General features: G+C 39.3%; 3 protein-coding genes across 6 annotated transcripts; 1 reads left to right on the top strand and 2 right to left on the bottom strand.

Annotated features, from left to right (window-relative positions):
- The first annotated feature begins 66 nt into the window (after positions 1-66).
- Positions 67-2975, top strand: LOC117620606 (pentatricopeptide repeat-containing protein At5g40400). Its single transcript, XM_034350725.1, has one exon. The coding sequence runs from the start codon at positions 189-191 to the stop codon at positions 2097-2099; it is 1911 nt and encodes a 636-aa protein (XP_034206616.1). The 5' UTR covers positions 67-188; the 3' UTR covers positions 2100-2975.
- A 2078-nt stretch (positions 2976-5053) lies between these two features.
- On the bottom strand, positions 5054-11055 carry LOC117622493 (zinc finger CCCH domain-containing protein 41). Of its 3 annotated transcripts, none has more exons than XM_034353174.1 (5): positions 10701-11055; positions 9193-10086; positions 7083-8291; positions 6452-6799; positions 5054-5878 (listed from the first exon to the last, which is right to left on the bottom strand). In XM_034353174.1, exons 2-5 carry the CDS (start codon positions 9967-9969, stop codon positions 5396-5398), a joined length of 2817 nt encoding a protein of 938 aa, XP_034209065.1. In that variant the 5' UTR covers positions 9970-10086; positions 10701-11055; the 3' UTR covers positions 5054-5395. The 3 variants fall into 3 exon arrangements, with proteins under 3 accessions (XP_034209065.1, XP_034209064.1, XP_034209066.1); XM_034353173.1 differs by having other exon boundaries at positions 9193-10077; XM_034353175.1 differs by having other exon boundaries at positions 9193-9976.
- A 369-nt stretch (positions 11056-11424) lies between these two features.
- LOC117622550 (protein transport protein SEC31) lies at positions 11425-14829 on the bottom strand. 2 transcript variants are annotated; one of them, XM_034353271.1, is made up of 3 exons: positions 14309-14829; positions 13262-13540; positions 11425-12799 (listed from the first exon to the last, which is right to left on the bottom strand). In XM_034353271.1, the coding sequence occupies exons 1-3, from the start codon at positions 14639-14641 to the stop codon at positions 11684-11686; spliced, it is 1728 nt and encodes a 575-aa protein (XP_034209162.1). In that variant the 5' UTR covers positions 14642-14829; the 3' UTR covers positions 11425-11683. The 2 variants fall into 2 exon arrangements, with proteins under 2 accessions (XP_034209162.1, XP_034209163.1); XM_034353272.1 differs by having other exon boundaries at positions 13262-13492; positions 14309-14803.
- Between the last annotated feature and the right edge of the window lie 266 nt (positions 14830-15095).

The raw sequence follows: 15095 nt of genomic DNA, 5'->3' as shown, positions 1-15095 counted from the left end.
CCAAGTCTAGTAGGGTAGAAACGGCATTACGAATTTTTCATTATTCACGAATTGACCCCAAGGTCGTTTATCTAAAAATATTTTCCGATCGGTGACAATATTTTGCTTTATTCACGCCTCTGTCCATGTTGCAGACTCGCAGCAGGTGCCTTTCTCGCTCGCTCCATCCATCTCTCTCTTAGCTAGCGATGCATCGTGCTTCAACATGTTCCATAAATCGGATCTTTGTTGTGTCAGCCAACTCTCCATATTATACAAAACCACTCTTGAACATCAATTTCATACTAAAAATATCAGCTCTCTCTTCTTCTTCTTCAGCTCTACAGACCATCCCAGACTCTCACTCCATATCAGTTTCAAACCCACTTTATCATTTTCTTCCCCAAACCCAAAACCCCAACAACATAGTCAATCTCATCTGTTCAAGCCTTAAGCAAGGAAACGCCCATCTTTCCCTTCTTCAAAATGACATTAAAGAGCTTTTTCCTCATCTAGGTGCTCAAGAAATTTCCAGGGTTCTGCTCAGATTTCAATCTGATTACTCCTCAGCTCTTGTTTTTTTCAATTGGGTCAAGAATGGTTTGGGTCTCAGACCCACTACCCAGAATTATTGTATTGTTATTCATATTCTGGCATGCTCCAAAAAGTTTCCGCAAGCTATGAAATTGTTATGGGAGTTGATAGAGTTGGTCAGAGATGTTTCACCAAAAGATGACATTTTCCAAAATTTGGTTGTGTGTACTGAAGATTGTAACTGGGATCCAGTTATCTTTGACATGCTCATTAAGGCTTATGTGAAAGCAGGTATGATTGGAGATGGTTTTAGCACTTTGAAAAAGACAATAAGGGTTGGTTTTATTCCCAGCGTGATTGCTTGTAATTGTCTTTTGAATGGGTTAGTGAAGTTGAATTGTATTGACCAGTGTTGGGAAGTATATGAGGAGATGGGAAGGATTGGGATACACCCAAATGTGTATACTTTTAATATTTTGATTAATGTTTTGTGCAAGGATGGAGATGTTCATAAAGTGAATGCATTTTTGGAGAAAATGGAAGAAGAAGGATTTGATCCCGATATTGTGACATATAATACTCTAATTAGTAGCTATTGTAGGAAAGGAAGGTTGGAAGATGCATTTTATTTGTATAAGATCATGTATAGGAGAGGTGTGATGCCGGACATGGTTTCATATACTGCCTTGATGAATGGTCTTTGTAAACAAGGGAAGGTAAGGGAGGCTCATCAGATTTTTCATCGGATGATTGATAGAGGGTTGGATCCAGACACTGTATCGTATAACACTCTTATTAGTGGTTATTGCCATGAGGGGAAGATGCAAGAGTCTCGATCATTGTTGCATGAGATGATCAGAAATGGTATTTGTCCAGATGATTTCACTTGTAGGATAGTCATAGAAGGATATGGCAAAGAAGGTAAGCTGCTCTCTGCTCTGAATTTGGTTGTGGAGCTTCAAAGATTTCAAGTGTCTATTTCTCATGATGTTTATGATTATCTAGTAGTTGCCTTGTGTCAAGAACTTCGACCATTTGCAGCTAAAAGTCTATTAGAAAGAAGTTCTAAGGATGGTCATCTGCCTGGTTTGGATATCTATAACAAATTGATTGAGTCTCTCTGTGAAAACCTTTATGTGGCAGAGGCACTGCTTTTGAAAGCCGAGATGATACGTAAGAACATTAAACCCGATCTTTTTACATACAGAACTCTAATATGCTGTCTATGTCACATAAGTAGAACAGTGGAAGGTGAATCTCTAATGAAAGAGATGGCTGAATCTGGTTTGGCTCCTAATCTAGAGATATGCAGGTCATTGATAAAGGGGTACTGCAAAGAAAGGGATGTTGATAAAGCAGAAACATTGTTAGGCTTGTTTGCCAAGGAATTTCAAGTTTTTGATTCTGAAAGTTACAATACACTTGTCAGAGTCTTCTGTGAGGATGGTGATATGGCCAAGTTGTTGGAGTTGCAGGATAGGATGATGAAAGTGGGTTTTGCGCCGAATAGCCTTACATTTAAGTATGTGATCCATGGATTATGGAGAACTGCAAGACCAGATAAAGACAAGCTTCACGTGGAATAAACTTAGAAAGAAGAATGTTGGGCATTGTCGTCCTAGGTAGATGATGTGAGGGATTTTGTTGTATCCTATGACCGATATTCTAGGTGCAATGCAACATGCTTTCACTCTAGTACATTGCCAACCATGATATGTGTTTTCCAGGGTGAATCTGGTGATTGTGCTTCTTGGTGGATAACGAGGGAAAGGTAAAGGGATTGGCTGAAAAGCATGGCATAGACGAGGAGCCACTGCCAGGGTAGTGACTTGTTTGGCAGTGGCAGTGGCACTTATTCTAATGTTATGGGGGTAGTAATAGGAAGTTAAGGTCAAATGGGGACCAATTTTCAATTTGGGGTCTTCAATTGCTTTGCTGCTATAGAAGGTGATTTTGAACCATGTGATGCATGCTCTGCACTTATATTAGAATTCTCCAGGAAGTTCCTCCTGATTGAGCATGTCTGTCATTTAAAGCAATGAATTCCTGGCTGAAGCTTACTTGTCTTAGGAGGTGCTGGGGCCCGGGGGACTCTATCTCGGAGAAACTGAAGCCTGACTGACTGGTAGATGGCAGACCAGCTGAGACCTTCAACTTTGGAATGTCTCTCTCAATTTTCCATTATTAGTGTTCTTCAAGGTCTACAAAACTAAACTTGAGATGCTGCTGCTGCTGCTGCTGGCATCGTAGTTGAGTTGATTGCCCACAATTTACCACAGCCAGCTGGAAATGGAAGTCATGGGTTGGAATTCTAGGACCAATCGATTTTAAAATATAGCTTTGTTCTTTTCTTTTCTTATTTGCTTGTTTGGCACTGGCAGTCAGAAAATATGATTTGGTGTTCTTGGCTTGGGTCCATCTTTGCTGTATAGCCTTTTCTTTTAATATGTTAAATTAAAATTAAATTAAAATTTCAAATTTTAGGTCCATTTTGTGTTAATTACAACTCATAATAATAAGAAGGCTTTTTATCATAAATGGTCCTTCACGTTTACAAAATTATCATGAATCGTCCTTCAGGTCTTTTTGTGACACTAATAATCCTTCAGGTTATCATCCACCCATTAAAATAGTCCTTCTATTAGTTTCTGTTAAAATTGTAGTTAAACTCACGTGTTCATCTTGCTTTTTGAAATATAATCTCATCATTCCACTCAACCTTTTTGACCAAACCCAACTGACAGAACCCTTTCCCTCCATTTCTTCATCGGCCCTCCATTTTGGCGCTCTAAACTGCAGTATATAAACTTTTCCCTCCATTCCTCATCGGGCCTTCCTTTCTATTTGGGGTTCCAGTGGGACCTCTAGCACAAATACAGCTACCAAACAGGTATAAAATTTTCTTTGCAGATTTCATTTAAATATAAAAAGTTATAGACAGGTGGGACCTTGTATATTATTCATAATAATGTTGAGATTTGATTTGCAACCTCAAATTGGGCGAAAGGAACCCAAAGATAGGAAAGCCAGTTAGGCAAAGGAAACAACAGTTAAAGGTTCTTTCACTTTCATATGTCATTTTTTCTATGGTCAAAATATAATATCATTTTCTTTAGCATTTTACTAGTATATTAATATGTTTAGGTGGCAAGAGGAGGCCATAACAGGACAACAACTGCACAATCTCATACATCGGTACCAAGAGTGGGTTCACAGCCTCCTCCTTCACAACCTTCTTCATCAAACCAAGGCACGACACCACAAACCCAGCAAAGAAGACTTAAGTCTCCAGCAAAAAGAGGAAGACCATGAAGAGTTTGAGTTAGGACTTGGAAGTTCATTTTGATGTATTGTATGGGAAGTTCATTTCGATGTTTTGTGTTAGGATTTGGGAAGTTCATTTTGATATATTGTGTTAGGACTTGCTCAAGATTGATGTCTTCGATGTGGTGCACTGGTTTTTTTGAGTACTGGTGTGGTTCAATGGTTTTTTGAGGACTCTGTATTTGAGGTGCCATGAATAATGAATTTGCAGGACTTCTATTTTTCAAATTGATCCATGAGTTTGGTCTTTCTCTGGAGTTCTCCATTGTTGGTCTTTCTCTTGAGCTTGGATTGTGTCAATTTCTTCAGAAGTTTACTTTTTTTGGTTGGTTATATCCTACAGGGGCGCCAAAATGGAAGGACCATGAGGAAATAGAGGGAAAGGGTTCTAACAGTTGGGTTTGGTCGAAGGTTGAGTGGAATGATGAGATTATATTTCAAAAAGCAGGATTATGAGCATGTGAGTTTAACTTCAGTTTTAACAGAAACTAACAGAAGGACTATTTTGATGGGTGGATGATAACTTGAAGGACTATTAGTGTCACAAAAAAACCTAAAGGACGATTCGTAATAATTTTGTAAACGTAAAGGACCATTTGTGATAAAAAGCCTAATAAGAATGAAGAAAGAGTCGATTCTCGAATGGACCATATTCGAATATTCCCTTCTCTTCAGTTTGGCTACTCTTCTTTGCACTTAATTATGGTTTTATTCCTTGAATATTTATTTTATTTCATTTGAGCCCCTCATTTTTATGTCCGTTTCTTCCCTTGCCATCGCTGCTGGACCAGTTAGCTTTTGGCGTTTCAAACCTTTTTATTTTTTTGGACGGCTGACTCATCATGCTCTACAACGCTTCGGCTATTTTTTTTCGGCCAATCACAATTTGACACTTGTGAAGAACTGTTTTCTTCTTTTGTCGACTTGAAACTGTGATTGGCTCATTCTTGTTCAAATAAAATATGACAAACTTTTTTTTTACCTCCCCTCTAGAAGTTAGAACTGCTAGTTACAATTCTTGTTTTTTTGTTTTTCAATTGGTATCCTATCCATTAACAATTACTGTATTTGTCTTTCACATAGAAGGACAAAACCATCAAGGGGACATTTTTTGACACGACAAATCTTTTCTTTAATGAAGTGATAAGCACTGCAGAAATACTATTTTCACAGAGCAAATACATAAAAAGCAAATAGCATCACAATCCAGTGAGAATTCAGTAAAATTACTGGATCAACTTGCATAAAACTGAAAGGGAATCAAATCCCTAATATTTTCTTCTATGTAACCGTTTAAATGTTTCAACAGAATTTTCAACTTTAATGATTTGGTCCTAGACATATCTAAGCAGAAAGACAACATGGTACACCACTCAACTATCCTCAGGTAGAAGTCAAAAATAGGAAATTCCCTTTTTACAAATCCCATGCATACAAATAGAGACACTGGAAAATAAAAATTTAAGCAATTGCTAAAGCAGGTTTCCTGGAAAATTAGAGTTTCTCAGATTTAACATTTACCTGACTGTACAAATCTGAAAATTAGCCCATGTGTAAATTACATTGCTTCGCCTTTAGATGACTCTTTCTCACCAGATGTTGACTTCGGACTAGACTGGGAATACTCACCCGGTTCCACGTGCTCAACACCACCTTGTCTTTCGGAATGTTCAGGTTCATTTCCTGATGCAGCAGAAGCTTCCTGGGAACCACTGTCTGCTACGTCATCTGCAGGCTCAACATCAGCTATTAATGGCCCCTTTGGGGTGGTGGTGGTGGTGGTGGATGGAGAATTTTCTCTGCCACTGCGGTCATTGCTGGAAATGCTAGATGTCAGCCACATAAATTTTAGATCGTGTCCTTCCCAGCATTTACCATTGAGAAATGCCCTCTCCGCTGAACGGCGTGTCGTGAAAGTTATACAAGCTGAGCAATCTTTTGATGCCTCCAACTCACTACCACAATCACGGGATTCCAGATCTTCCAACTCCGCATTAGAAAGATCGCCATAGGGTGAAAAGTGTTCCTTCATACTAGCAACCTAGAAAGCACAAAACATCAGTTTACTTTCATTGGTACATAGATAAAATTACACCAAGACCAACAGATTCCAGACCATTTCAATGCGATGCAACTGAAAAGAAAACCTAGGACCAGAATGGATTATATTTTACCATACAAAAAAATTAATGCAAATATGAAGGATATATGGAAAAGGTATTAAGGAAGAAAAAATGGTTGTGTTTTTTAAGACTTGAACTTATGTTTATAAAGTTGTGTTTGATTGAAATCATTCTGTGCGTTTGCTAGAACTTTATCCTGATCTCTAATGTAATGGAATCTAAAGTATTGCATAAATTCCTAATAAATGGTCCTAATGCCTCATCTAAAATCTTACCATACTACTTAAAAAAACGCACTCATTGCTTTATTGCTCATGATTAACACATAGGCCCATTCATTGAGGAATGTGTGATGCCACATGTATTGCAGCCATATATCCAAGAGCAGAGATCATTTATTCACTTATAGAAAAGTGCAACAATAATTTCTCTCCTTTTTGGCGGTTGAGTGGGAAGGATTTGAGAGGGGGAGGAGAGAGAGAGAGACTTACATTTGCGAATCCAACGGGTAAAGGAGGAAGAATTCTAAATGCAGTGGGACGATTGTCCAATTTGTATCTATTCACTGGAGAAGGAGTCCCTATTGATCCCAATGGACGAATACTCAGCTGCTTCAAGCTAGTGGATTGCTGCAGCACCATAGTTGTACTGGTTTTTGGACTACAGGAGACAACGTTCTCTACACATTTGTTTTTATCAGTCATCTCAGCATGCAGTTCTTCCATAGGAGTCGGATTTGAGGACTTTGGATTAGCAACTTTACCAACATCAGCTGTTATTCCCACTTTGGGTCTCTTAGCAGCTTGCTCTATGTCTGCCTCACCCTTGGGTCCAGTAGCCTGAAAAAAGTCAAACCTTGAGCAAAGCTGATAATGAAATAATAGTGTTATCATGTACCCCACTAATAAATTTGCACCCACATCTTTATATAAATCAATTTCAAACCCTTTCTAAGATCTCTTTGAAACCATGCAAAAAGACTGTCTTAGCAAATAAGGTACATTGAGATGAGAGTATAACATGAGAAAATTTGTAAAGCAAGCCAAGATGATATTTGCCTCATATCAAACAAGTAGCATTTGCGAGAAAATGAAACATTCAAGGTAAGGGCAGATGGTTTACTTGTTTCTCAAGTTTGTCCAATTTGCGACGAAAGTCATTTCGTTTCTGGTCCAGCATTTCCTGTTTCTTGCGAAGTTCCTCCTTTAACTGCTCTAAATTCTCTAGCTTTTTCTGCAAAGGTGGGGCCTTGGGACCATTTGAGATGACAGGCTTGGAGTTATCAGCAGAAGGTAGAAAAGCATCAGATGTATGGACAATACTACTCTTTGGAGCAGCAGATTGAAGATTATCTTTGCTTATACTAGTAACTGTTGGATGGGGTGGAATTAAACCAGGAAAATTACTGGCAGCGCCTGTGCCATCATCAGGAATGCTATCACGATTAGCCCACCACAACTTGATGAAGCGGTTACCCATTACAGCATCAGGTGCCTTTAAAGCAGCTTCAGCCTCTTCCCTCCTTGAAAACTGGACAAAAGCTCGTTCACTATTCAAAGGAATATAAATGTCAATGACCTCTCCAAACTTTTGGAAATGAGAAAGAAGAGCCTCCCTTTTGTTGCTCTTCTGGGGAATGCCATTGACAAATAGAGTACGCAATGCTTTTTGAGATGGTTTCCGAATGTTACGTGTAGGATCAAAATGTGTCTTGGGTGATGAATCCATGGCTTTTGGGCCATCTTCTGCCATGATACGCTTCCCTTGACGTGGTGGATTTTGAATGCTGACTAATGCCTCCTTACCTTCCTTAGTTTCACTCTCAATACAATCTGAAGAATTATTTGTAGGATCAATTTTCTCCTTCACATCTAATTTACTTTTTGAACTGCCAATTCTACCCCACACGGACACGTTTGTACTCTGTGAATTGGCAGCTGTCCCAACGCTTCTAATTGGGCATTCATTATCAGCACTATCTAACCTGGCACGATGACGATCAGATGGATCATCATTTGACAAGGATTCAGTTTCATCATTCCTAGGTGATTGCAGGCCTAGAAGTGCATTTGAGGTTTCAGGACCATTATTATTCCACAGGGGTTGATCAGGGTCATACAAATCAGCTCCACCCAGATAACCAGGACCAGAATATGGACCGTTCAAGCCCAAACCATCATCATTGACAGCAGACTTGCTTGTTTTTCCATGTAAGCCTTTGCTATTCATCAATGCAGCTGAAGATGCACTGACTGAAGGTAGAGATCCAGGGCCAGTGGGTTTTCCCAGTAGGTGTGCACTTGATACAGGGAGATTGAACTGAGAAAGACTCTGTAATTGAGGGAAATTAGGACTTAAGTAAAAACACAGGCCAGCAAAGAATGAAGCTTACAGAGAATGAAATATCCAACCAAGAGAAAGTGCAGCAAGATAAATAAATGCATGAATCAAATATATCATATACCCATCCCAACCCCCTGCTAAACATTTGACCAGTGGCAAGTTAGGTAACACAAAAAGAAAAAATGGCTAGCACACAGGGAGTTAGATCTTGTTGCAGAAAGTCCTAAAGTAAAAGGCTTGATCTCTTAACACAGAAACATCCAAAGGCTAATAATCATTCAATAACGAGGATACCATTAACAGACCAGCAGAAACAGGTGTTTGTGGGTACATGCACAAGCTGATTGGCATTATAAAAAAAAAATATAACAAAAACAAAAGGTATCAAGTCACAGCCTAAAGATTTCGGAACCAAGGTATGACCTGCACATGCCAATGCATATAGAGTACAAAATTAAACATTCAGGCATAATGAATGTGAAAGAAGATGGTTAATGGTGCAGACATTACATTTAAATAAAGCCTTAAGTTAAGCTAGAACGTCAATAAAACATTCATAATACTGAATCATAATGCAGAAACATGCATCATCTCTCCCTCTAAGTACTTGCATTAAACATTCAGGTTGCAGACAAGTAGATATTGGCTAGATAAACTTAAAAGCGTCAAGAGTATAAACAACACATTATTAATTACCAAGAAAAAAGTACTATACTGAGGTGAATTTTTCACATAAAACATCTGTACCCCAGTAGATGTGGTGATCCTCAGTCTAAAGACGCATTGCCACAATTCTCTTTCCATTTTCTACTTTTAAATTGATTGGTGCTATGCCAAATATATGCTACTGATGTTCGAGTAACAGGAAAGATATGCAGAATAAATGTACCTGGACATCTTCAACAACAATCCGATTCACACCATGCTCCATCGGGCACATATCCCCTCTTAGACAAAATCCACGCTCCTCAAAGTCTCTACATCTTTGACGAGGAATCCCCATATTCATCGAAGAATGGATTGGTGGTCTGAGTGTTCCTTGCAAGCCAATGGAATGTAGTGTATCCATGGCGCCATTAGGTATTCCTGGAATCAATCCAAATGCATTCCAGGATGCATTCTGTGCACTGGAAACACTTGGTAATCCGCGTCCAGCAAAAAGATTTGGAGGAATGGATCCCTGCTGAACCATTTGAGAAGCAATATCTGAGTTGAACCTAGAATCGCGTTGGCCCCATGATCCAGAGTCTCTTCCTCTTCCCCTACCAAGACCAGGGTCTCCAGGAAATCCTTGGTTTGCACGGATTCTTTGATTTAAATCGAAAGGTGCTCGAGGCAGTGATGCTAATCCCGGGCGTCTTTTATCAAATTTTACAGAAAAGTCTTGAGAAGCGGAATTGTAATTTCTCCATGTTGTACTTGCTTGAGAGTCATTATCCCTGAAAGAGTTCCCATTTGCAAAAGGTTTATTTCGCTTTCTGTATGGCCTTGCTATAACTTGGTCAAGAGTATCTCTCTCCAAAGACTGAGAACGAGTCTCTCGTCTACGATGTTTGTGGTTTCGATCATCATCATCATCATCACTGACTTCCTTTTCCTCAGGATCACTAATACAATCAGAAGGAGAAAGGCCCCCTGGTTTTGGAGATGAAACTTTTAACTCCATTTGATCCCTTGAAATCAATAGGATGTTGTTTTATGTCACCAATAGCTCTAATTTCCCAGTGCAGAAATCAAATTACTTGTTTGTCTATAAATACTCCAGTGAAAGAACCTAAAATTACTTCCCAGGAAATACAAAAAAGAAAAATGGTAAGAGCAGATAATCATCCCGTTCCAGAGAAAAAATGGCTCAAACATGAAAAACATTTGAGGTGCAAACAATTTGAAATCCTTGCACCATAACCATATCAACTTGATACACATTGTGTAATCAGCATACATGTGCCAACGCAAATTTAGAAGTAAAATGAATTGAATTGTTTTCATGGAGCTATGCGAAATAGCATTCAAAATCAGTACTTCATGTTCACTGATTATTATAATGAATGATGATCGTTGAACCACTTAAATCAACACTCTATAGATATGATTAATGCACAAAGCAATGACCATATTAGAAACAGACACAAACTGCTTAAATAGATTAAGTAAGCGAAACCCAAATGAAAAACACTAGTCAATAACTGAATGCAATTTTATGCATACACGTCCGCACTATCAAAATTAAACTCCTAAAACCCATAGGCTTTCACAATTACATATGAAAACGATAAGTAATCCAATATAATCAACAGAATATGGAAAATTAAACTCCTAGGAATTGCATTAGCTGATAATAATTTAGGTTTAAAAGAACCGAAAAGTAAAATCAAATAATTAAGCATAAATTCTTACCGAGTGTTCTAAAAGAATTGAGCAACAAATGCCTCCTAAAGCTTCATACATAGAGATTGATTCAACTTCGCTACGGAGCGCGGAGCAATGCACGGAGGTCATGGAAGGCAATTTCGGGAAGAAACATAGTTGCAGAGGGAACAGGTAGGGGTAAGGATCGTAAAAATGAGATAATCGAGGGGGTCTATCGAACGAAAGCTTTTGCGCGAGAGAAAGAGAGAGAGATTTGGCGGGGTAGTAATATGCGAGAGAAAGAGGTTTTGCGACTGTGACTTGTTTTGGGGGTTTGGAGCTGTGCGGAGCAAACAGGATTTTTGAGAGAGACGACGTTGTGCCAAAAAAAGGAATAAATAAAATAAAGTGTGGACAAAAACTAGAATTACAAAATTGCATTTTCTCCTATAAGATTATGGAAATTGTGGAAGTGTCTCACGAGACTTCTTTTTTTTTTTTCATTTCTTTTTTTATTCCTTTTTGGGTGGGGTGCGTCCGTGCATGTTTGGAAAGGTGGGGTTTTCTTATTTTATTTTTGACAAATGTATTTTTCACGTTTAATTATTTTCTTTTTTTTATGTTTTCTGTGAAAATAATATTCCTCTTTTTCTCTCTCTTTCCTGGAAATAATATTCTTTCTTCACTTTGGTAAGCGAGGAAAAGATTCCTGTTTTCTGCAGAAAAATGCACAAGGGAGGAAATACACAAATGATACACGAAGAACAGATGATAAAACTCAATAAACAACCTGCCATTTATTACGAGTAAATACACAAATGAGAGGAAGACATGTGATCACTTACAGAAGCTAGCGAAGAAAGAAAATAGGTTCAATGCAAAGCGCACGCAATGGAATGTAAATCCCTCAGAAGGAAATTAAGAGAAACGCAAAATACATAAAAGGGTGCATCTCCTAAGTTCCAAGGAGATAGACGATCTAGAAACAAGTGATACTTCATATACATCGGTCTGGAGCAGGCAACACCATACTATCGACCAAACCAAGCTCTAGGCTGCTGAACTTCCCCATCATTCGTCAACTTATCTAGCACAACATTGACGTCAACTGACTGGCCGCTGTCTGTCATCTTTCGAACAGTGGCCCTAACATAGTCTCTCGGGAAACCCATAGTTGTCACGGTGTCAATCACATCTTCAATAGGAACTCTGTTTCCAGTCCCAGCTGAAGCTGAACCACCCCCTGCCCCAGATGGAGTAGGCAATGCTTGTGGTAGTACCTGAGCAGTTGGTAGCTGTGGGTAACCACTTCCTCCACTTTGAGCTGTAGCAGAAGAAGAGAGATGTGGTGGTTTCATTGAGGAGCTACCACCATATTGAGAAGGTGATCCACCGTAATGATATGACTCACCAAGCCCAGCTGGAGGGCTATACCCAGAAGAATACCCTGAACTGGATCTGCTTGAAGGTGGCTCATACGCTTGGGAAGCTGGACTATAATACTGTTGGGAGGGGGGAAGACCACTGGGCGTATGAGAAGGTGGCTGACGAAGACTGGGTAGGTAGTTCTGGGAAGGAATATAAGGTGTCTCTTCAGCATGGTGGCCTAATGTAGGCTGGAGTTGAGAGGGATTAACAGGTGTATGCGAAGGGTGCTGTTGAGGCAGCTGGGGTGGAGGCTGAGAATACTGTGGTTGAGTGGTAGGTTGAAATTGTTGATGTGGTGGCACTGGAGGAGGGGGGACCGTCTGCTGACCTGGAGGTAATTGGTATTGCTGATTTGGGGCTCCTTGATTTTGACCAGGCGGTGGGAAATAAGGGTCTTGCTGAGGGACAGGAGAGATCTGGTTCTGAGAAAACTGATTTGGAAGTTGAACTGTATGTGGTACACTTTGGGGCATATGTTGGGGAGGAGCATTTGGGTGAGAGACAGCAGGAAGTGAGGGTGGAAGGTTCACAGGGGTAGGAAGTTGTTGGTGAGAGTGTCGAGGAGCAGAGGCGGCTGCCTGCCCAGAATCCCCATGCATAGCGTTCTGAGGTTCTGGTTGAGGGTCTACCTTGGGATTGGAAACTTGTATCCTTGCAAGATGCAGCTGAGCCTCTACTATGTCTTGCTTATCCTTCAAATCCTTAACACCTGTTTGTACCTGTATGTGATGTTGATAAAAAAACAAAAAAGAGAAGAATGGTCAATAGTGCAGCATAAACACATTGGCCAGAAAAACAGATAAACATAGGCTAGTGTGCTAATAAACACGACTTAAGTTTTCATGCCAAAACAAATGAATGCTTGCTTTCACCTGGAAGCAAGTAAACCCAACTAAGAAGACCTTGCTGTAAGATATACTGGGAGTTATCTTGTTGGGGTAAAAATGTTTCCAAAACCACGCAATTCAAATGCCTAGAAGATTGAAGATTTTCAAGAATTTCAGATTTGGGGAGAGCATGGGAGATGGGCAACTTTGCTCTCACACTCTCTATTTAGTTCTGGCTCAAGACTAACAATCGTCCTGCATATTGCATCAATCATACTCCCAATGCTATTTATAAGATTTCCAGATTAACAGAAGTCCTATTTGACTAAAACACCAAAAGTAAAGGCAACATACATCTCGAAGAATATCCTCCAACCGTATCATCTTTCCATCAGCATTCCCATGATTATTTCCCACAGATACCTTCAAATCATCCACAGAATTCTCAAGGTGGCGGGTTCTGCTCTCGAGTTGTGTTAGTCGTGCACTAACACCTTCCAACACATGTAATAAATTATCAGCATGCTTCTTCATGGCCTGGTCAATCTCTGACACAACAGTAGCATCAAGTACATTTCGGTCCTTCTGTAAAATAACTTTTGCAGGTTCAATAGAATCCAGAGAGCCATAATTCTGTAAGAAACAAAAAAAGGGTAGCACCATGTAAATGTAAATGAACCAAATGGTACAGCTGACATACAGTTATCAATCATAAATGTCTACCTAAAGTCTACCATACAGCAGGAAGATTTTCTTGAAAAATCAAGTGGAGGCTACTATATTCAAAAATCCCATCATGGTAGACAAAACATCAATACTTCCAATAGCATCATCTTTGATCAATCTAATCTCAAATAATAATTAACATACATGGCAACAAGATCAATCAAAAAGTTATTGTTTTAATTCACGCACTGCCCTCGGGCTAATTCATTAGAGTTCTCCAATCACAAAACATTTAACTTCACCTGAAGCCTGAAGCATATCATACAAAATTTGAAAATGCTAATAACAAATACAATGTACAAAATCTCAAAACAGATAGAAATCAAACACAATTATCAATTCCCTAAATTACCTAGAAGAAATTAAAACAACTAAAAACTAAAAAGCCCCCAAAACCTAGCAAATAAAATTTTTGCAGCTTTAAGCCGTGTGTTGATCATCAGATACAACTATTAACCTCTTGAACTGACATAATTGCCAATTTGTTATATGCTAATGAAATGGTCCTTACCGAACTGATTGGTCACTCACTTGCCCTAGTAGACTAATGCAGCTTCAGAGAAACTACAAATTCTAAGCAAACTAATGCAATTCTGATTCACTTCTAATCACTTCGATTGATTCATATGAAAATGCGAACATGAAATTCAGCAATTAATGGAACAAATATATTACTCTGATAGGAGCGGTAGTGTTGGACTTGGGCTCGCCGGAGTTCCAAACCCTAGCGGCTCCTCCTCCTCCAAGATTGGGTGCGGGATCGAGGCTCTGCGACTGCGAAGAAGTTCCGACGATGGGACGAATGGGCTGGAAATCGTAGCTGGGCAACATCTCATGATATAGCTTATTGGAAAGCCCATTTCCATGGCCGACCTGCTGCTCTTCTTCCTCTTTGGGATGGTTGTTGTCGTTCATCTTCATCTGCTCGATGCAGTCGTTGTTGTTCTGCTGCGGCGATCCCTGTGACAGATCCATTATCTGCTTGTCCATAAACGACGTCGTGCTCATCGAGTATATACAAACAGCAGCCTGAAATTTTGGATGCTCCTTTTCGGGATTCGGAATTTGTATTATTTAATTTCCTTATTTATCTATGCTGAGGATTGAACTTGAAGATTGGCAATGTTTGAGCAATTTCATTTTGAGACGACCTCCTCCTTTATGTAATAACTTCGCTTCTTTGCGACGTAAAAACCAAATTACGAATTTACGACTTTTGATTTCTTATTATTTTTCTTTGAATTTTATTTACTTCTTTGGGCTTTTGGTTTTTTTTTGGGCCACAAAGCCCTTTCTCTTTTTTTATTTTTATGAAAAAGTCCGTATTGTGGCCTCTAAACAAAGGATTGGCCCATTATAAACATGACTCTGGACAATCAAGATTATTTTATAAAGGAGCAAAAGCATTAAACTTGCAACATGGAAAACCTCTGTATTATCCCCTGCATTTGTGACTCTGTGA

Source organism: Prunus dulcis, chromosome 3 (assembly GCF_902201215.1).
Source record: "Prunus dulcis chromosome 3, ALMONDv2, whole genome shotgun sequence".
Taxonomy (NCBI): Eukaryota; Viridiplantae; Streptophyta; class Magnoliopsida; order Rosales; family Rosaceae; genus Prunus; species Prunus dulcis.
This window is presented reverse-complemented; position numbering and strand designations above follow the sequence as displayed.